General features: G+C 41.1%; 3 protein-coding genes across 3 annotated transcripts in view; all 3 read right to left on the bottom strand.

Annotated features, from left to right (window-relative positions):
• The window catches only part of LOC114685292 (carcinoembryonic antigen-related cell adhesion molecule 1-like), a 52833-nt gene extending 52271 nt beyond the window's left edge, over positions 1-562 (bottom strand). Inside the window, exon 1 of the mRNA XM_037210943.1 lies at positions 336-562. Coding sequence (XP_037066838.1) covers positions 336-399 — 64 coding nt within the window. The 5' untranslated portion in view covers positions 400-562. The remainder of the gene's footprint in view (positions 1-335) is intronic.
• Positions 563-11206: 10644 nt separating this feature from the next.
• Positions 11207-11587, bottom strand: LOC114685305 (40S ribosomal protein S27-like). The gene has a single exon (XM_037201450.1). It carries the CDS (start codon positions 11582-11584, stop codon positions 11327-11329), a length of 258 nt encoding a protein of 85 aa, XP_037057345.1. The 5' UTR covers positions 11585-11587; the 3' UTR covers positions 11207-11326.
• A 2358-nt stretch (positions 11588-13945) lies between these two features.
• LOC114685291 (carcinoembryonic antigen-related cell adhesion molecule 1-like) lies at positions 13946-19573 on the bottom strand. Its single transcript, XM_037210911.1, is given in 7 exon segments — positions 13946-14309; positions 15627-15673; positions 15675-15816; positions 15819-15878; positions 16393-16671; positions 18492-18704; positions 19510-19573. Coding segments are annotated over 7 exon segments (1089 nt in total). The 3' UTR covers positions 13946-14025.
• Positions 19574-21643: the final 2070 nt, after the last annotated feature.

Below are 21643 nucleotides of genomic sequence, written 5' to 3'. Positions count from 1 at the left end.
GAGTGTCCCAGAGCCTGGGGTTTATTTGCAGGTTTCTCAGGGTCCTACATAATGATGTTGTTTACTCGCCCACTTTGAGTTTTACTTGGAGAGTCACCCTGATGGAGCTGTCAACTTGAGTCTTCAGGATACAGTGGCCAGTGCTGATAAACCTACAATGGGGAACAACTGAGCTTTTCCTCCCCACTTCCCAATTCCCATCCACTGTGAGCTTCCTGATGGTCTCAGGCTTCAAGCAGAGCCAGATGTCATTTCTCAGGCTCTTTCCCTCTCCCAGAAGACCCATCCAGTCTATGAACTGTCCAACTCTCTACTCCTGAGGAATGTCTCCTCACCTGTGAGCAGGAGTTCTCTCCAGGAGACCTGTCCTTTGTGGAGAGGGGCTGAGGTGAGTTCCATGGTCTCTGCTGTGGGCTAGGCTCTTCCTCTGGAGAGGAGGTTTGTCTCTGAAGCTGCTGCCAAGCTGGGCTCCTCTGGTGTCTGCTCTGATTTTATTCCCAGACCTCAGCCTCCTCCCAGAGGAGGGGACTAAATGGAGTCAGATGGGCTGGGGATGGAGTCTCTGTGTATATATTGCTCTGTTCTTATGTGAGTGCTGCCTCCCATCCTTCTATTCCTTTGTTGTTCAGTGTTCTAGAACATACTTTGAGCCAAAAGGCTGAGAAATGTCCTGTGTCCCAAGAAAACAGCAGCTCACCCCAGGGCCTTGTCCCTGAACTTCCTATAGCCAAGTGTGTATAACCTTGAGACCCCAAAAGCTAGCAGAGCCCAGTCTGCCCTGTGATCTCAATGCTCAGGGAAGGTGGGATTTATTCCCAGCAGAGAGTGGCAGTCTACTCTAGGGGCAGGAAAAGGTCCAGTGATGCCTGTGGAGGGCCCAGACCTGTCATCACTAGTGTCACCAGTCAGGTGTCTGATGAAGGAATACATGTTATCTCAGGGGTTCATATTCTGCTCTGCAGAAGGAGGTGACCTGTGTGTTCTAGGAAGAGAACCCTGTGCTCCAGCTTCTTATGGAGGGCACCAGGGAGACTCCTCCACCTCCAGTTTCCTGTGCTGGCTGAATGTGATTCAGGTCTGCCCATGCCCTCCCTGACCTTCTGAGTTGTCTTTGCTCGCCTTGGTGATTGCCCTGTGATCTCCCTGTCTTTCCTCATGGATGATGAGAGAAGGGAGGGGACTACATAGGGTCTCCTTGCAGAGTGGGGGTCTCAGTGACAAAGAAACGATTATGTGAGGGAGCCTAGGCCTGTTGGAACTGGGGTGGAAACAAGGCTGCAAGATAGGGTCACACCTCAAGGAGCTTCTCCCTGTTGATTATGTGGTTTATTGTCGCCCCCTGTTGCTCATGAGGAGACCTGCAGCTCATGTTAGGGCTACTGCCAAGCTACAAATGCTGGAATGAAGCTGAGCACCAAGTTTCTCAGGAAGCTCTCAGTGTGCAGCTGCCTTTGAGGATCTAGGTAGACTTTTGCTGGAGACTAAAATAGCTGAGGTGAGACTCACTGCCATTTTGATCTGCAGTTCCAGGAGGACTGATGATGTTGAGCCCCGTTTCCCATGTGTTTTTATTAGATTGTGTGTGTGTGTGTGTGTGTGTGTGTGTGTGTCTTGTTCAGGGCAGGAATATTCAAGTCCTTTGCTAACTCTAAAATCATTTTATTCCAACTTTAAATTTTAAAGCAAAGTACATTCATTCACTAACGATAACACATTCTACACTTACAACATACAACGAAAACCAAACCAAACCCTGCAAACTTATCAGTGTTGGTTTCTGGTTTGTTAGTCTTGGAGATTCAGGGGCGGTAACTTACCATTCCCTGGAATTTTCATAAATTCCCCAATTATGATAATTTAAGCATACTTTGGAAGGCTTTACTCACTGTAATTGTTATAGCTGGATTTCTTGTTTAAAGAATAATGCACCCTAAGTTTGTAGCACTTACAAGAACTGCATTGTACAGGGACATTTAAAAGATGAAAAACATAACTTCAAATTTGGGCACCCAGTAGAGTGGCAGCACAGATTTACATGTGGATATTGCTTGTTAAAAACCTGCTTTACATCAAAACCGTGTTCCATGTTGAGAGAGCGAGCATTCAGAGGTACCACACTAAGTACAGCATTTATGTAAACTCAATAGGGAGTATTTTGTCACTCTAAAATTACCCTTTCATGTTCCTGTTCCTATAGGTTGTATTGTACCTCTGAATATTTAATTACATATGTACATGCATACATTATATAGGCTAGGATCCACACAAAAGAAAGAACATGTGTTTTTCCCCTGAGGTTGGGTGATCTCATTAGTATACATTCTAAATCTATCCACATTCCTGTAAATTTGGTGACTTCATTTTTCTCTAGAGATGAATAATATTTCATTTGGTATATGCACTAGACTTGCATTATACATTCTTCTGTTGATGGACATCTAGATTGGTTTCATCTCCTTGCCATATTGAATAGAGCAGTAGCAATCATGAGTGCCAATATCTCTATGGTAGGGTACAGGATCTCTGGGTATGTGCCCAGTAAAATAGCGGAGTCTTGTGGTATTTTCTAATGTTTTGAGAGACTTCCACGAGCTCTATATAATGACTGTACTAATTTACACACCCAGCAGCAGTTAATACATGTTCCCCATCTTCCACATCCTCTGCAACATTTGTTGTCAGTTATTTTGATTATAGCCAATCTACCTGGGGTGAGCTGGAATCTCACAGTAGATTTAATTTGCATTTCCCAGATGACTGGGGTTCACTTTTTTTCCGGAGTTGTATCACTTATTTATTCTGAACACAAAAGCTGTACCATATAGATGAATTACAAATATGTACCTGGCCTTAAACATGATCAGCTATGGGGAATACCCAGAACTGCTCATGTACCCTGGCCATGATTAAATGATGATTAGTTCATAGGATCAATATGTGGGTTTATGGGGCACAGTTTTGCATATATATTACAATGTGTGTCAGATATGCACAGTTGGCATATCTAGCATTTCATCGATCACTTTTATGTTTGTTAAAAACATTCATTTCAGCTGGCTCTTTTGAATTAATTGGTATGAAACAGAGTTGTCCTAGTGAATTACAGATATTAGAATGCCTTCTTGTGGTCCATTTGACCCTCTGTGACCAGATGAGTTATGATTAGGCTGCTAAAACTGCACAATGTTGGAAGAATAATCAGTTAAACAAGGGATGTGTGGAAGATGTGATATCAAGGTAAAAGAATAAAGTTAAGCCTTCACCTAACAACATATACAAATCAACGCTACATGAATCATAGACCTAAAATGAATCAGAGCTGAAAGTCATCAGACTTTCAGGAGTCAGGATGAGAGCACCTTGAAATTGGATTTCAAATGATGTCTTTGTTATGGTGCCAGATGCATCATATGTGCCTGTAGATGTAACCAACCTTCTTATTAAATAAGAAACACAGAACCAATGTAAAAGAGAAAGCCAAGAGGTCAGAGCTCAGAGCTAAAATCTCACCCTTCCTCCTACAGTGCTCCTAGCTTCCCAAAAGAGACCTATTTCCTGTGTGTATATCTTTTCATAGTCTTTTGTTCTGCCTTCTCATTAGTTGTAAACCCAAACACGTGACTGCCTCATCACTGTCTGTATGTACAGCCCTCTAGGTCTTAAAGGCATATGTCTCCAATGCTGGCTGTATCCCTGAACACACAGAGATCTATGGGATTAAAGGTGTGTGCCACCACCGCCACGCTCTGTCTATGACTCTAATAGCTCTGACCCCCCCCCCCCGAAACTTTATTTATTAACATACAATTAAAATCACATTTCAGTACATTTAGAATACCACCACATTTCCCCTTTTCTATTTTAATAAAAAAAAAAGCAAAAGGTTATAACTAACAAAAGAAAAACTATATACAAAAGTACAATAACTATATACAATATATACAAGTAACAAATACCTAAACGATGTCTAGGCCATTTGTATTTGACAAATCAGAGAAAATAATTCCATTATCTATCCTATTTTGGTAAGTCCAAAATGTATCTAATTCACTTTCTATCCTAATTAATCTTCAAGTATAACTAACTAATCTTCAACTCCCGCAGAGACCCAAGAAGGAAATAATATTAGCTAACAAAAATAAAAACAGGAAGTGCATGCAAGCAACTTCCAAAAATTTGTGAGTTGACAGAAACAGCCAGCTGCCTGGACAGTCACCTGAGGTTTCTCCACAGTGTTGGGGCATCATCTTCAGCCTACAGGCTTAGCGTATCTGACAGACTCATTTGTGAAGTAGGATGTACACAAGGTCAACAGTTCAACCTCACATTGGGTGATCAGTCCATGTACCAGAAACACCTGAATTCCACTAGTGTCATGTCATGATTCAGGATTTTAAATTCTGGAAATTGTTGATGGTTTTTGAATTCAGCTGTTCATTCTTCTTGGCTGTGTATATATGGCTTCATCTCAGCATCCCCTTCTCCTCCACATCCCTCTATTAAATGCCAGTCTACTATCAAAAGGCGTGAGCTTTCAGCTGCTGTTCCATTGCACAACAGAAGCCATTGGCCCTCTGCTTGTTAAGCTGCCTTTGAAGAAAAGAGCACTGTACCTTTTCCAAATTGTAAAGGCCACTTCAGGGATGGTGCCATATTGTCCTGGCCTCAGAAGATGCCTTTTGATAAAGCCATAACCACACTTGTTTTGGCAACAATCAGTAGTCCTTTGTTTCATGTTCTGTCCATTTTGTCCTGTTGATTCAAGGATACTTTGTTGTCCAGTGGCTAACTTTTGCCACAATGAAAGTTAATTCCATATGCAGTTTCTTCAATGCCCATATTTTCTCTGAAGTAGATTGGTACTGCCAGGAGCCAACATGTCTCAAAAAAGAAAAATTTTCTAAGTTATTAAAACATTTTAAATGCCATATTCTGTAGATCTCTGAAGGGTTTGAAGATGACCTGTCTAAAACATCTCTGCTCAATTTTTAAAACATATCTAATATGACTACAAGTTCTATTGTAATGTCTAACTACTAACTTTCATTTCTTTATATCCTAATAGTTGGTAATAATAACATTCAAGGATCAGAAAATTGCATTACATTGCTAAATGAATGGTATGAATACAATGAGAAACATACATATAGCATTTCCTAACAATACCAGTTTCCAATTTGTATACAATATAAAACAATCCAATCCAATGTAAAGTATTTAAAACTAGTAATTATCTTTTCCTTTCCTTTCTTTCTTTTTTTAAACAAAAACCTTAAATCTAATCTCCATTGCTTAGCCTTTTTCCTAATCCTTGAAAACAATGAAACCAACCCCACTTAAACAATGAAAATTATCCCAGACCCAAAACCCATTAAAAAGACCAAAAACCTACCCGCCCCACACCACCTCTTTGGAAATGTGGGCGTCGTATTCTTAAAATTGATCCCTGCTGGGTATGGGTGAAGTTATCTTTATCCTGAAAGAAAAATTTTAGGTTAATTGTCAAATTCTAGGAAAGGTAACTATATCCTTCATTATCCAGTCTGTGTATAATGCCAAAGTTCAGGGTTTATCTCAAGTCCTTATTCAAGTAGTCTTTGAGACTGGATCATCTCAGCTAGTCATCTCAAAATTGCTCTGAGCACTTTGTAGTTCAAAGTTGATCTGTAGATTATGTTTGTCAGCTTAGTGATATTATTATTGTCCATGTGGAATCGTTGTTGTTGTGGGGCCCCATCTTCTTTCTGGAGACTTCATTTGATGTTAGGCCTGGCTGTGATTTCCTGCAGAAAACTGATAAGAAACTCGAACACAAAGACATATATATGCAGCTAATTGAAGCCTTTTTTCTAGAATTGGTCAGTACTCTATATGACCATCCATATCTTAACAAAGTTTAAAATGTATATATATCTATATATCTATATATTAATCTTGTAAATTTTGATATAAAGTTCATACTTTAAGAAAAGTTTAAAGAATCAGAATAGAATCAAAGAGTTGAGATTAGTAATAGAATAGTCCCTTAATTAATTTGGCTTTTGTCCTGTCCCACAGCAGATGATGGCTCTTTTATTCTGGCATGATACAGGGAGTTTGTATTTTCCTTTTAACAATATGCTTGAGTTTAAAGAAGGAGAGAGCCATTCTCCAACTCCAAAGTCAGCTTTAAATTTTAATTGAACTGGGACTATTAGAAGACCAATAGTGTTAAATCTTTAGAGAAAAGCAGAAACAAACATTTAGGAAGACATAAAATTTTTTAGATAATATATACCCATAAGTCGTTTCACTCTGTTTCCTGGGATAGATGATTTGTCCCTTTTCTTCAGTTGTCTCATTTGTCTTGTGTTCTTCAGATTCCTTAACCTTCATTCTCCTAAAAGACAAAAACAAAAACCTTTCCCCAAGAGTAATTTTGGGGATGTTCCTTTTTGGCAAGTTAATATCTGATTAAGCCGGGCGGTGGTGGCGCACGCCTTTAATCCCAGCACTCGGGAGGCAGAGCCAGGCGGATCTCTGTGAGTTCAAGGCCAGCCTGGACTACCAAGTGAGTTCCAGGAAAAGGCACAAAGCTACACAGAGAAACCCTGTCTCGAAAAACCAATATATATATATATATATATATATATATATATATATATATATATGATTAAATGAAAAGGCATGTGTTACTAGTACAAGTTAGTTTAAATTGGATGTTCATGCTGGTTGATGAACTATCACCTCCTCTAACAGAATAGCATACAATTCTGATTTTTGAACTGAATTATTAATTAAGAGGTTTCTTGTGTTCAAATCGAACCTTTATCAGTTTTGATGGTACCCACAGCTTATCTTCTCCTGTAGAAACAAAAGCAAAACCTCGTCCCCAACGTAATACATACCCTGGTTTCCATTCTGAGGTCAGAACATCCTTAAAGTATATAGGCTGATTTAATTCTGTAGTTTTTTCTATTATCCAATGTCTCTCTGTAGCTGTTGTTCCTTTCTCATTGGCATTGAGAAAATTCAAAATTAATAGAGCATTATGCAGTCTATTTCTGGTGTTTTTGTTACCCCTTTCTGTTTATTTAGCATATCCTTTAGAGTTCTGTTTGATCTTTCTATAACTGCTTGACCTGTAGGATTATGTGGTATACCTGTAATATGCTTTATATTTTAAGCAAAAAACTGCTTCATTTTAACAGAGACATATGATGGAGCATTGTCAGTTTTGATTTGTGCAGGTATACCCATGATGGCCATAACTTCCAGCAAATGAGTGATTACAGAATCAGCTTTTTCAGAACTCAAAACAGTTGCCCATTGAAATCCTGAATAAGTATTGATGGTGTGGTGTACATATTTTAATTTTCCAAATTCTGCAAAGTGAAACATGTCCATCTGCCAGATTTCATTCCTCTGAGTACCCTTTGGGTTACATCCTGCTGGTAATGGTGTTTGATTGTAGAAGGAACAAGTAGGACATTTCTTTACTATTTCTTTGGCTTGTTGCCAGGTTATGGAAAAATCCTTTTTTAAACCTTTACTATTGACATGTTTTTTATGAAACTCTGAGGCCTCCATCACATTTCCTATCAATAATTTATCAATCTCATCATTGCCTTGTGCTAGAGGGCCTGACAGACTGGTATGGGATCAGATGTGAGTTATATATAAAGGATGACTCCTTTTCCTGATTGTATCTTGTAATTGAATAAATAGTGAAGTTAATTCTGAAGCATCAGGGATAAATTCTGCAGTCTCAATATGTAATACCACTCTTTCAGCATACTGAGAGTCAGTTACTATGTTGAGAGGTTCTGAAAAATCCATTAATACCAACAGAATAGCATACAATTCTGATTTTTGAACTGAATTATAAGGACTTTGAACCACTTTACTTAAATTTTCTGATTTGTAACCTGCCTTTCCTTGTTTCTTGGCATGTGTATAAAATGTACAAACTCCAGATATGGGTTTTTCCAGTACAATTCGAGGCAAGATCCAATCAGCTCTCTTTATAAGATCAATTCTATTGCTTTTGGGATATTTGCTGTTAATTTCTCCCAAAAAATTACTGCAAGCTCTTTGACAAGGTTCACTTTCTGTCCATAATTTTTCAATGTCCTCCTTAGTTAAAGGTATGACAATTTCTGTTGGGTCTGTTCCTGCTAATTGACGAAGTCTCAATTTTCCTTTCCAAATCACGTCAGAGATTTTTTCCCTATAAGTTTTCAATTTTTTATTTGGTTTATTTGGTAAAAATATCCATTTCAATATAATATCTTCCCTCTGCATTAATATTCCAGTAGGAGAATGCCTATTAGGTAAAATAACCAAAATGCAATCCAGCTTTGGATCAATATGATCCACGTGCCCTTCATGTACTTTCTTTTCTACCAAGGCCAATTCTTTCTCAGCTTCAGGTGATAATTCTCTTGGACTATTTAAGTCCTTGTCACCTTCTAAGGTTTTGAACAAATTATTCAATTCATCATTTTTTACCCCAACAATAGTTCGTAGATGAGAAATATCTCCAAATAATCTTTGAAAGTCATTAAGAGTCTGTAGTCTATCTCTCCTAATTTGTACCTTTTGGGGTCTAATTTTTTGTAACTCTATTTTACATCCTAAATAATTAATAGAATCTCCTCTTTGTATCTTTTCAGGAGCAATTTGTAATCCCCAGCAAGGCAAAATTTTCTTTACTTCTTCAAACATTCTTTCTAAAGTATCTGCATTTGAGTCAGCTAGTAAAATATCATCCATATAATGATAAATTATAGATTTAGGAAACTTTTTACGTATCACTTTCAATGGCTGTTGTACAAAATATTGGCACAGAGTTGGGTTATTCAACATTCCCTGTGGGAGGACCCTCCATTGAAATCTTTTAACCAGTTGAGAATTATTATAAGTAGGCACTGTGAAAGCAATTCTTTCTCTGTCTTTTTCTTGTAAGGGTATTGAAAAGAAACAGTCTTTTAAATCAATAACTATGAGAGGCCATCCTTTTGGTAACAGAGTAGGCAAAGGAATTCCAGATTGTAAAGAGCCCATTGGCTGAATTACTTTCTTAATTGCTCTAAGGTCTGTTACCATTCTCCATTTACCAGATTTCTTTTTAATAACAAATACAGGAGAATTCCAAGGGCTGGTTGATTCTTCAATATGCTGAGCATTTAACTGTTCTTCTACCAGATCTTCTAAAGCCTGGAGTTTCTCTGTTGTTAAAGGCCATTGCTGGACCCATACAGGCTTGTCTGTTAACCATTTTAAAGGTAGAGCTGTTGGTGTCTTTGGAAGATCATCAGTTGTTGTGCCCTGTTCTTGTATAATATGGATGGCTGGTGACCACTCATTAGAACAATATCTTCTAATATTTCTCTCAGAAACATGTGCTAGTTTATGATTTGTTTCTGAGATTGGAGGGATGTTAATCTGAGTATTCCATTGTTGCAACAAGTCTCAACGCCACAGGTTCATAGTTATGTTAGCCACATATGGTTTTAATTTTCCTCTCTGTCCTTCTGGACCTATACATTTGAGCCATCTTGCACTCTCTTTCCCTGAGATAATGTCCCAATTCCTAACAGTTGAACATTTACCTCCTGAAGAGGCCAAGTTGGATGCCAAAATTCTGGTGCAATTATGGTAACGTCCACACCTGTGTCTACCAGACCAGACAACAAAACATTTATTTTTATCGTTAATTTTGGTCTTTGTTCATTAATAGAAGTTTGCCAAAAAATTTTCTTTATTTTTCTCCTGAATTTTTTTTTGAAAAAGAAAATATAACTTAACATATTTGAAAAAAACAAGGTGAATACAGGTTCAAAAATAATTAAGTTACATTTTCCTAAGGCTACCTAGAATTAGGCTTTAAAGAATTCTACCATTTCAAGTTTACCACTATTTACTAGATACCAATTTACAAACAAGATGTTCACTTTTTTTGTTCCTTTATCAAGAGAAAAATCTACCTTCAGACTCGGGGTGGTGATGGAGAGGGACTAGAAAACAAGATTCAAACAATCCCATGCAAATATCACATTTTTCAAATGGAAGAACTCCAAACTGCACTAGAAGTTCCAATTACTAAGACAGTTTCCATTGAAATGATTTAAGTACAACTACATGGCACCAAGGTTTAGGCCTAGTATAGGCCTGACAACCAAGTCCTTGTTTTCTGGAAGAAAGGCCTCAAAAGTCCCACTCAATTCCACATAACAATGCTTCGAAGATCAATTAGGTTTTCATTTCCTTAATATTTTTGTTTTTGACTTCTAATCCTAAAGACTAGATTAAAACTTAGCTCAATTCCCAGAAGGCATTGCTTCCCTTTGCTCTATGAAAGAGTCCACCAATACCTCTTCCTCAAAACCATCTAGCCCCCAGCCTCCAGCCTGTACTTGTGATGCATCTTTCTCAACATCCTGAAAAGGTAATTTAGGTAAAATATGCTCATAAACATTAAAACTAGTTGTTAGAAAGATGTAACTAGCTTTATAATTTAAGTTTTAAAACATAAATACTTGCAGCTTGATCTGCACTGACAATGATTGTCGGAGCCTAGAATTCAACATTTACAAATTCTCATTCACACACACAAAACACACTATTATCACACAACTTGTGTCTTGAGAGAATCTTCTGCTTTTTAAATCTTTGGCCTCCCAGTCAGTCCCAAGTTCAACCAACTTTAACTAAAACTTCACTCAGAATTTCCCCAAGTTTTTCACCCACACATTAATGCTTGTCGTATCTTTCATCAACTGTCAAAATCTGAAGCCTGCTCAGAGATCGCCAGGTAAAAGAAAATAAATGAAATACACAGAGGTTATTTCAAAACAGAACATGACCATCAAAAAAAAAAATGTCACGATTCCTGATTGGGATCATCCTTTGTTTACTACCAGTAAGAAAAATCCCACGTTGGACTATTTCACACTCCAGCATTGGCCAAAGGACACGAGAGCTTTCTCCTGAATTTTTTTATTCTCTCTGTTTCATCATCCTGACCAGCATGATTTATTCCAATAGACATTTGGTTATTTAATTACTCTGAGCAGGGATTTCCTCTATGGCTTCTCATATAGTTGTTCCATCGTCAGACTGCCTAAAATTTCAAACAAAACCCAATTTTCTTCCAATGTACACATAAAACCCATTTTCTTTTTTTTTGTTCATAATTAAAACTTTATTAAAAAACTGACACCAAAATAGGAGATCACTGTTGTATACTTTATAAAATCAAACACAGTTACATTGTCTTGGTAGAGTCACTGAACTTGATAAGGCTTTCTGTGAAAAACACAAACTCAGGAACTTGTTTAGGTGATTAGTGTTGCTTTCTTCTAAATGAACAACAGCCTTCTGTGAGCCTGGCTTTTCCTCCTGTGGACTGGCACAACACTGTTGAACAACCTACGCAGAGAACCACTGTCTGAGCGTGGCTGAAAACTGTAGTAATTTTGTAGCAACCTGGACATTTCACATCCATGAAATAAGAATTTGGGCTCTGAACCAGCCGTTTCTTCTTATGTTTTTTCTTTTCCTCTTCCAAGGAAGGGTGTAATAGATCTCTAGCCAGCAGCATGGTGACGACTCCACCAGCACCAGCGCTCCCCATTTTCTTTTTAATGTGGAAAAAATTTCTCTTTTAAATAGTTTCCTTTAAAATATCTGATATGTTATGACTTACCAAATCTGCGTAGATCAGTAGAAATCTGAGGAAATTTCAAAACAGCCACCTAGTGTCCAAGGTGTAAATTCAGAGAGAGAGAGAGAGAGAGAGAGAGAGAGAGAGAGAGAGAGAGAGAGAGAGAGAGAGAGAGCAAGAAAGCGTAGCCGGCTAAAGCTTAAATCCAGCCATGTGTTCCCTCTTGAGCCGAGTCAAGTCTTGGCTCTGGCTTCCTTAAGCTCCAACCACGTGCATTGGCTTTACAGGCGAGGCCCTGTTCGGCAGGTCAGGCCTGAGTTGTTTGTAGCACCAGCTTTAAGCAAGTAGCTCACGGTTAGTCCGGCCTGAGGTCAAGCAGACCTAGGCCCAGGCTAGGAAGCTGACCGCCCAGCCTGCCGCCCTTGCAGGAAAGCGAACCTGCCACCAAGCCAAGCGGTTTTTAATGGATTCTTGTCACGTTGGGCACCAGATGTAGATGTAACCAACCGTCTTATTAAATAAGAAACACAGAACCAATGTAAAAGAGAAAGCCAAGAGGTCAGAGCTCAAAGCTAAAATCTCACCCTTCCTCCTGTGGTGCTCCTAGCTTCCCGAAAGAGACCTATTTCCTGTGTGTCTATCTTTTCATAGTCTTTTGTTCTGCCTTCTCATTGGTTGTAAACCCAAACACGTGACTGCCTCATCACTGTCTGTATGTATAGCCCTCTAGGTCTTCAAGGCATATGTCTCCAATGTTGACTGTATCCCTGAACACACAGAGATCTATGGGATTAAAGGTGTGTGCCACCACCGCCACGCTCTGTCTATGGCTCTAATAGTTCTGACCCCCCCAGGCAACTTTATTTATTAACATACAATTAAAATCACATTTCAGTACAATTAGAATACCACCACATGGGCCTTTTAGGTGCTTATATGTCTCTTCACCACATGCATGTTTTGCACATGAGGAGAGCAGAATAGGGTGTTGAATTCCTTGGAACTTCAGTTAGAGACAGCAATAAGATGTCATGTGGGTGCTGGGAATTGAACCCCTGTCTTTGGAAGAGCTTTTGGGCTCTTAACTATTGAGCAATGTCTCCAGTCTCATAAACCACACACACACACACACACACACACACACACACACACACACACTATTGCACTTCACAAAAAAATGGTTACCAAAAAAAAGAGTCTTGTGCAAGGAGGTCATGCTGTCAATGTTAGCATGAAGATAAGAAACTCAGTAACGGGGCCACAAAGATGGCTCAGTTGGGAAGAGTGCCTGCTGTAGCAACTGCCACACAGAAATAAATTCATTAACCAATGTGGGCCAGTGAAATGGCTTAGCAGATAAAGAGCTGGTTCACCCACATAAGTTCAATCCCCTGTCCCTGGAGAACTGGCATCCACAAACTGTCCTCTGAACTCCACACATTGGTGTGGGACATGCACAAAAAATGAACAAATATGCAAATGTAGTTTAAAAAAGTCATTACAGGTCCTTTCTATCTATGGATTTTATATTTATGGATGGAAATCTTCTTGGAAACAAACTACTTGGAAAAGTATGTCTACAGTGAAAAATGTATTATTTCCTCCTATCATAGTCCTGCACTCAACACAATAAGACTAGTGTCTATGCAGTATACATATTAGGTATTGAAAATAATCTAAAGAAGATTTGAATGTGTGGGGGGCGGTGTAAAGGAACATGAATATTTTACTACATTCTGAGGGTTGACAGTGTGTCTGACTCAGACACTAAACTCTTAATCACTTTGCATTTCCACTTGCTATATTGATATTTATTGTTATTATTGACAGGGTCTCACAATGTAATCTGGGCTAGCCTGGTACTTCTTTTTTTTATAGAAAGATTTTCTTTTCATTTTACATATCAAACACAGATTCCCCTGTCCTGCCTCTTCCCACACCCAAGTATTCCCCTCCAATCCACCCCTGATTCCCACTTCCTCCAAGGCAAGGTCTCCCATGGGGAGTCAGCAGAGCCTGGTACATTCAGTTGAGTGGCCTTGTACTTTTATGCCTCCTGCTTTGTGCTCTCTCCCTTTTGAGACAGGGTCTCACTATGTAGCTCTGGCTAACCTGAAACTGGCTACAAAGACCAGGGTGGTTGGGAACTCTTAGAGATCCAACTGTCTCTGCCTCTGCTGTGCTAAGGTTAAAGGCATGGAGCTCTGTGCTCACCTTGCTTGGTATGTTATCATGAGATTAACATGCATCCATCACCAAGCTGGCTCTATTTGTATCTTGAACCATGTTTTTCTCCTTGTGACTTTTACCCATTCTGCACTCTGTTGATAAAGAAATTGTGCCCACCACATCACTATGGAGTAAGAGGAGAACAGAGGTCACTCACCTGTTATATCCAGCTGGATGGGGTCACTCCTCTTGGAACCGAGTGGATTGGATACATCACAGTGATTGTCCCTGGAATCCTCCCTCCTGGCAGGGACTATTTGGAGGCTGCTGTTGTTCTGGGTCAGTCTCATCCTATTCATGATATTCAGACTCTGGCCTTTGAAGAACCAATGAATGGAGTTATCAATGTCCTTTGACGGGCACTTCAGGAACACAGAGACCAGGTCTTTGCCTATGGTTTTGTTGACTTGAATGGAGGGTTTAGTTACTGGATCTGGGGATTAACAAGGGATGGGGCCAGCTGAGAGTCCATCACCCTCAGAGATCTCAGATAGCTCCTAGGGTCCATAAAATGAAGGGGCCCTCTGCAAGATCACATCTTTGTGTTGAAGATATGGTTTGCAAGAAGAAAGCTGAATCTTACTCTATCAAGATCACTCACAGTGACCCTGAGTCAGGGTATTTGTGTAGATTCCACACTTCAACCCACCTGTCTAGAAATCTCATGGTGGAGGGAATGTATTTCCCAATGATTTTGTGGGAGTTCTTGCTCACACTTTCTTTGAGTGTGAATAGTCAGGTCCCTCCTTTATGAAATAGCCTTCTGTTTATTTTTTATTACATAATTTGTCATGGGGTTAAGATGGCCCAGCTAATCTTAAAGGTGTTAAAGGGTATACCTCAGGACTGGGAGAAATCCCTAACTGAAGAATTTCTGTTTGTAGAAAAAATTGTATTTCCTGCCCCATGGATATGGATTAAATACTACAGAGAAGAAGTGAATAATCACAGTGCTGACCACAGCCTGCCACTCTAATCCTCAGTACTGATAATTTTTGAGACAGGGTCTCACAGTACAGTCCTAGATTGCTTGGAACTTGCTATGTAGACTAGGCTGGCCTCAAACTCACACTGTCTACCTGTTCTCCCTACTCAGTGCTGGCATCAAGGTGTGTGCCACCACACTCAGCTGACATTTGTTTTTTGAACCTTGCGAAGAGTAAGCAAAAGAGCATCATCAACTGTCAGTGACATGGTTCATTCTGACTCAGAACGGGGCTCCCAGACACCTTCACCACCCAATCTTCCCATTCCATGAAGTCAGACCTGAGTCAGCCACCCCAACCATGAGACAGGAGCAGACCTGGGAGCAGAGAACTAGTCTCCATGTGTGGGGAATATTCTACTCCAATTGGGAGAATAAGAATGTGAGCACAGTTGAAAGTCCTGGGTGTTCCTTGTAGGTCATGGAGGTCATAAAATGAAAATGGAGTGGACAGGAAAGTTTGTGTTAGGTACAGAAAGAATCTTGATCTTAAGGCTCTCCAAACATGGAAAGTTCCTCACACAACTAAAGGCTTTCCAAGACTGGGAGAACCTCCTCTTAACACTGCAAGCTCAATCCCTATCAGCCAAAAATCAGAGAACCAGGAGACAATTAGACATAGGGATGGAGCATGAGGCTCTGGGGAAGACTGAGTTTTACCCATTCCTATAAACATGGGCTGGAAATTAAATGCTTCTGTACCTTCCCAGAAAGCAAAAAGACTCCACTCCAAACCTGATGCTGATATTACAGAGATCCATTTACTAAGGACTGTAATGTTCTTGACTGTGGTCTTACTGAGGACAGTGACAGTTATTGACAAGGCAGGTATAAGATCCACTATTATTAGTATTGATGTTGGGAATGTAGAGCTCTTCGGAGGATGACTGGAACTCTCCATTGACAAACCAAGAGTACTGTGCAGGTGGGTTAGCATCTGTGTGGCAGGAGATGTGAGGTTTGTCCTTAAATGGAAATGAATATATGAGGGGGATATGATCAGGACATCTGAACCATCTGGAGCAAACAGAATAAAGTCACATGTGATGTCAGCATAGGGAAGGGGAAATCCTGGTCTATAGAACACCATAGTATCTCTTTAAGTTGTGCTTTAACCTTAGTTGAGCAAGTCCTACCCAGAGCTGGGGTGTAGATTAGCAGCATGCACAAGCCCTGATCTATCTCAAGCAAGACACACAAATATCCCCACTGCACACTCTTGTGTGAACTGAGACTGAGTCTGACATGTCCCCTGTCTCCATCACCCTGAGCCTCTCTAGGCAGAAGTCCCTGGAGCTTATTTAAGCTCAATGCTGGGCCTGTCTAGTGCTTGAGCTGGGCCAGGATGCCCTGGCAGCCTAGGTATCTGTATGGTAGGTCTGTGTCATGAACCCAAGGGCACTGGGACTGAGTATGGTAGCTCTAGCCTTTGTATTTAGGCAGTTGGGACCAGGATGAAACAGAAAATATTTATAGTAGTGTTCAGAGTGAATGGGTCCTTAGGAAGTCCCTCACTGGGTTCCAGGTTCACATTCATAGTGTCCTGTGTCAGTCCTCACAACACTGAGTAAAGTGAGAGTCCTGTTGTCCTCAGACAGCTTCAGCCTGTCCTCTTCTGAGAGGCTCTGATCATTTATCCTCCACAGGTAGGCTGTATTCTGAGTCTTAGGCTCACACATTAATGCTACTGAGTCCTCACCATCAAAGGAATTGGAATTGTTGGTTGTGGTATTGGGCTTGGGTAGTGGTGTTGTGCTGACCACAGAGAGATGATTGCCCTCTGTGGTACTTAGGATTCTTGCAAAGGCCTCTTACAACCAGAGAAAGTCTCTTAACTTCCAGCCAATCCAGATTCTTAAAGAATTAGGTAGGCTAGACTCACTGTGCTGGGGCTCTGCTGACTCCCCATGGGAGACCTGGATTTTGGGTAAGTGAGGATGCAGGGTGGCTTGGGAAAGAGGGCTGGGGGGTGAGTGGAGGAAGGAGGGGGGATCTGTGGAAAGTATGTGGAGTGAGTAGAAAATTTCTTAATAAAGAAAAATGGAAAAAAGTAAAAGAACATTAAAAACGGAAAAAAATTTAAAAAAAGAATCAGGCAGGAAGAAAATTACAGGCAGATGGAGTGGCTGAGTGCTCAGAAATAATGGGGCCTCCTGTGCTGTGTATGGGACAAGAAAGAATTTCTCATGAGTGAACTGAACTGCAGTGTTTGGTGATGGCCAGACTCAAGACTTGGAATCAGACCTCATTTTATCTCCTGGTCCTCAGGGACCCATTGCCTGCCTTGAGACACAAGGTCTGAGTCCTTCAAGCTACACTAACCTCCCCTGCTGAGTATAAACCAGAGTCCTCCAATCCTTTGCTGTTCAGGGCCGTCCTACAGATAGGTTATGATGAGTCTTCCCATTGAGCTTCCCTGAGAAACCTCACAACCTATCAGATCTCACACAGCTCAGGATCTGGCTGACATTTAGTTCTGGCTGGGCCAAAAGTGGGCCATTCTTCTCAGGTGTTTGATGTTGATTCACATGAAGAAGGGAGTCCTGATTCCATGAAATGATCTAGAAGAGTGAAGGTCACTTAGTACCATTTCCATGGTGGGGAGGCTGGAAATGTAGCTGTGAACAGATGTCTTGTGCTATCCACAACCTGTGTGACCCTGACTCAGTGACTGTGTTTCCTGTCTCAGATTCCCTATAATAGGACACTTGGTAAATGATCATTGCCACACCTGCAAGTTAACCTTAAATGTGAACTACAACCTTCCCTTCCACCAAGCAGTGTCTATTAGTGTTAGCCTGCAGGAAATAATCCCTAGGCCTGACCCCTAGAGGCAAGGAGCTGCCATTTGTACACTTTTTCTTCTATCTCTTTAGGACTCTTGACCTTCCTGGGAGGTCTCAGAAGACCATCCGATGAGCTGGATGATCGCCTTTCCTACCTCTCCACATATGCTGAGCACACTGAGTCTCAGGAGGAGATGCCCAGGTGACCTACCTCAGACATGGCTCTCAGAGGCTGACTGTCAGCAGGCTCCCAGTCTACAATCCATCATTGTCCCCTGTCAGCTCCAACAGGAGATCAAATTCCAACCCAGTCTACAAGCTTTTCAGAATTCCTGATCCAGTCTGGCATGGAATTCTTGAGCAAAGCTATTGGGGGTGGGGGTCATCTCTCTGTGAGACTCTCATGGTTTCCTCAGCCAGGCCCTGCCTGAGTCCTGAAGGGTCTTCCTCAAGGCCATGTTCATGATGAACATCTAAGACCCTGGGGAGAGTCTAACATGCCTGAGCTCAGTTACCTCACCCCTCTTCTCTGAGGGTGGATTCAAGTGAGGCATCCTGATTTATTGCCATTTTCTCCACTGTGTGTCCTTTACTAAATGTTTGTATCACAATGTTGATACCATAATGCAGAGTCATCCAGGAATGACAGCCCTATATGTGAAGTAGGATTAGCTCCACCCATGACCCAGAGGTTGCAGAGAATTACTTACAGTATACATGAAACTCCACTTATCCATTCAGATCTTGATTATCTCAGTCGTCACCCACACCTTGTAGCCTCCTGTGTCATCCTTATTGACATTCTTGATTTGCAGGGAGCAATTTTTGAATGTGTCCACTTTACCTCTGTATCCAGGCCCATAATCTAATTTTTGTTTTTGAATATTTGTGGATATCATGGACTTCCTAAAGCTTTCTGCCTTGTAACAGTTACACTGGTTAAAGTTCGGCACACCATGGGCATGTAGAAAAACGTTATGCCCTACGTTGGGTGGAACTGCTTCAAGAGTGAAGTGTTGGGCAGCAGTGGGAGAATTCCAGTAGGTTAAAAGAGAGACTAAGAGGGAAAAGAGAGAAAAATCTATCATTATTAGGACCTTTGCTTTTGGTAGAAATTTGAAATGTGTTTAACTCTCAGCCTTGGTGTGTGTGTGTGTGTCTTGTTGAGGGGAGATCAGCAGCATCACACCCATTCATCAGTACCCCTGTTTCTTTCCACTGTATGAAACTGGCTTCATAGTGTCTACACAGCTCATACCTCACTGCCCTCAGATCCCTCATCACACTCAGAAACCATAGTGTAGGCATGTCTTGTCTGACCTCCTCTAAAGACTCTGTGCCTTCACATTCTGACCGGTCCCTGCTCTGTTTCCTCTGAAGTGCTTGTCAACCCCTGGGCCCACCTTCTAGATTTCCTTGCTGCTCTATCTTCCTGCTCAATAGTAGCAGGGCTTTGTGAGGAGGACTAGTTTAATTTTGGTTTAAACCTCTCTACCTTGAACAGGCTCAGATACCTGTGAGCAAATGAGTGCCCCAGAGCCTGGGGTTTATTTGCAGATTTCTCAGGGTCCTACATAATGATGTTGTTTACTCCCCCACTTTGAGTTTTACTTGGAGAGTCACCCTGATGGAGTTGTCAACTTGAGTCTTCAGGATACAGTGGTCAGTGCTGATAAATCCACAATGAGGAACAACTGAGTTTTTCCTCCCCACTTCCCAATTCCCATCCACTGTGAGCTTCCTGATGGTCTCAGGCTTCAAGCAGAGCCAGATGTCATTTCTCAGGCTCCTTCCCTCTCCCAGAAGACCCCATCCAGTCTGTGAACTCCCCAACTCTCTACTTCAGAGGAATGTCTCCTTACCTGTGAGCAGGAGTCCCCTCCAGGAGACCTGTCCTTTGTGGAGAGGGGCTGAGGTGAGCTCCATATTCTCTGCTGTGGGCTAGGCTGTTCCTCTTGGAAGGAGATTTGCCTCTCAGGCTCCTGGCAAGCTTGGCTCCTCTGGTGTCTGCTCTGATTTTATTCCCAGACCTCATCCTCCTCCCAGAGGAGGGCACTTAATGGAGTCAGATGGGCTGTGGGTGGAGTCTATTTGTGTGCATTGCTCTGTTCTTGTGTGAGTGCTGCCTCCCATCCTTCTATTCCTTTGTTGTTCAGTGTTCTAGAAAATACTTTGAGCTGAAAGGCTGAGAAGTGTCCTGTATCCCTAGAGAACAGCAACTCACCCAGGGCCTTGTCCCTGAACTTCCTAGAGCCAAGAGTGTTTTTCCTTGAGACCCCAAAAGCTAGCAGAGCCCAGTCTGCCCTGTGATCTCAATGCTCAGGGAAGGTGGGATTTATTCTCAGCAGAGAGTGGCAGTCTACTCTAGGGGCAGGAAAAGGTCCAGTGATGCCTGTGGAGGGCCCAGACCTGTCATCACTAGTGTCACCAGTCAGGTGTCTGATGGAGGAATACAGGTTATCTCAGGGGTTCATATTCTGCTCTGCAGGAGGAGGTGACCTGTGTGCCATAGGAAGAAGACCCTGTGCTCCAGCATCTTATGGAGGGCACCAGGGAGACTCCTCCACCCCCAGCTCCTGTGCTGGCTGAATGTGATTCAGGTCTGCCCATGCCCTCCCTGACCTTCTGGCTTGTCTTTGCTCTCCTTGATGATTGCCCTGTGATATCCTTGTCTGTCCTCACGGATGATAAGAGGAGGGAGGGGACTACATAGGGTCTCCTTGCAGAGTGGGGGTCTCAGAGACACAGGGAATGATTACGTGAGGGAGTTCCAGGTCTGTTGGAACTGGGATGGAAACAAGGCTGCAAGATAGGTTCATAACTCAAGCAGGGTTTTCCCTGTTGAATATGTGGTTTATTGTCACCCCCTGTTGTATATGAGGAGACCTGCAGCTCATGTCTGGGCTGTTACAAGGATGGTAGCCAAGCTACAAATGCTGGAATGAAGCTGAGCACCAAGTTTCCCAGGAAGGTCCCAGTAAGCAGGCGCCTTTGAAGATCTAGGTAGATTTTTGCTGGAGACCATAATAACTGCGGTAATACTCACTGTGATATTGATCTGCAGTTCCAGGAAGACTGATGATGTTGAGCCCCCTTTCCAAGTGTTTTTATTAGATTTTTTTTGTATATCTTGGTCAGGGCAGGAATATCCAAATCCTTTGCTAACTCTAAAATCATTTTATTATGACTTTAAATTTTAAAGCAAAGTACATTCATTCACTAACAATAACATATTCTAGACTTACAACATAAAATGAAAACAAAACAAAACCCTACAAACTTATCAGTGTTGGTAATATCTGGTGTGTTAGTCTTGGAAATTCAGGGACAGTAATTCAGTATTCCCTGGCATTTTCAAAAATTCCCCAATTATGATGACTTAAGCATACTTTGGAAGCCTTCACTCACTGTAATTCTTACATCTGGATTTCTAGTTAAAAGAATAATGCACCCTAAGTTGGTAATACTTACAAGAACTGCATTGTACAGGGACATTTAAAAGATGAAAAACATAACTTCAAATTTGGGCTCCCAGTAAGGTGTTACCACAGAGTTACATGTGGAAATTGCTTGTTAAAAAACTGTTTTACATCAAAACCGTGTTCCATGTTGAGAGAGGGAGCATTCAGAGGACCCACACAAAGTACAGCATGTATGTGAACTCACTAGGGAGTATTTTGTCTCTTTAAAATTACCCTTTTAGAAAAAAATTACCCTTTCATGTTCCTGTTCTATAGGTTGCACTGTACCTCTGAATATTTAATTACATATGTACATGCATACATTTATAGGCTAGGATCCACACACAAGAAAGAACATGTGGTTTTTCCCTTGAGATTGGGGGATCTCATTTAACAGTATATTTTCTAAGTCTATCCACTTTCCTGTAAATTTTGTGATTTCATTTTTCTCTAGGGATGAATACTATTTCATTTGGTACATGCACTAGACTTGCATTATGCATTCATCTGTTGATGGACATCTAGATTGGTTTCA

Source organism: Peromyscus leucopus, chromosome 1, assembly GCF_004664715.2.
Source record: "Peromyscus leucopus breed LL Stock chromosome 1, UCI_PerLeu_2.1, whole genome shotgun sequence".
NCBI lineage: Eukaryota > Metazoa > Chordata > Mammalia > Rodentia > Cricetidae > Peromyscus > Peromyscus leucopus.
Note: the sequence above shows the minus strand (reverse complement) of the source record. Positions and strands in the feature narration are given on the sequence as shown.

Excerpts from the sequence above, each read along its gene's own strand:
- LOC114685305 (XM_037201450.1), bottom strand. The coding sequence starts at position 11,584 with ATGCTGCTGGCTAGAGATCTATTACACCCTTCCTTGGAAGAGGAAAAG.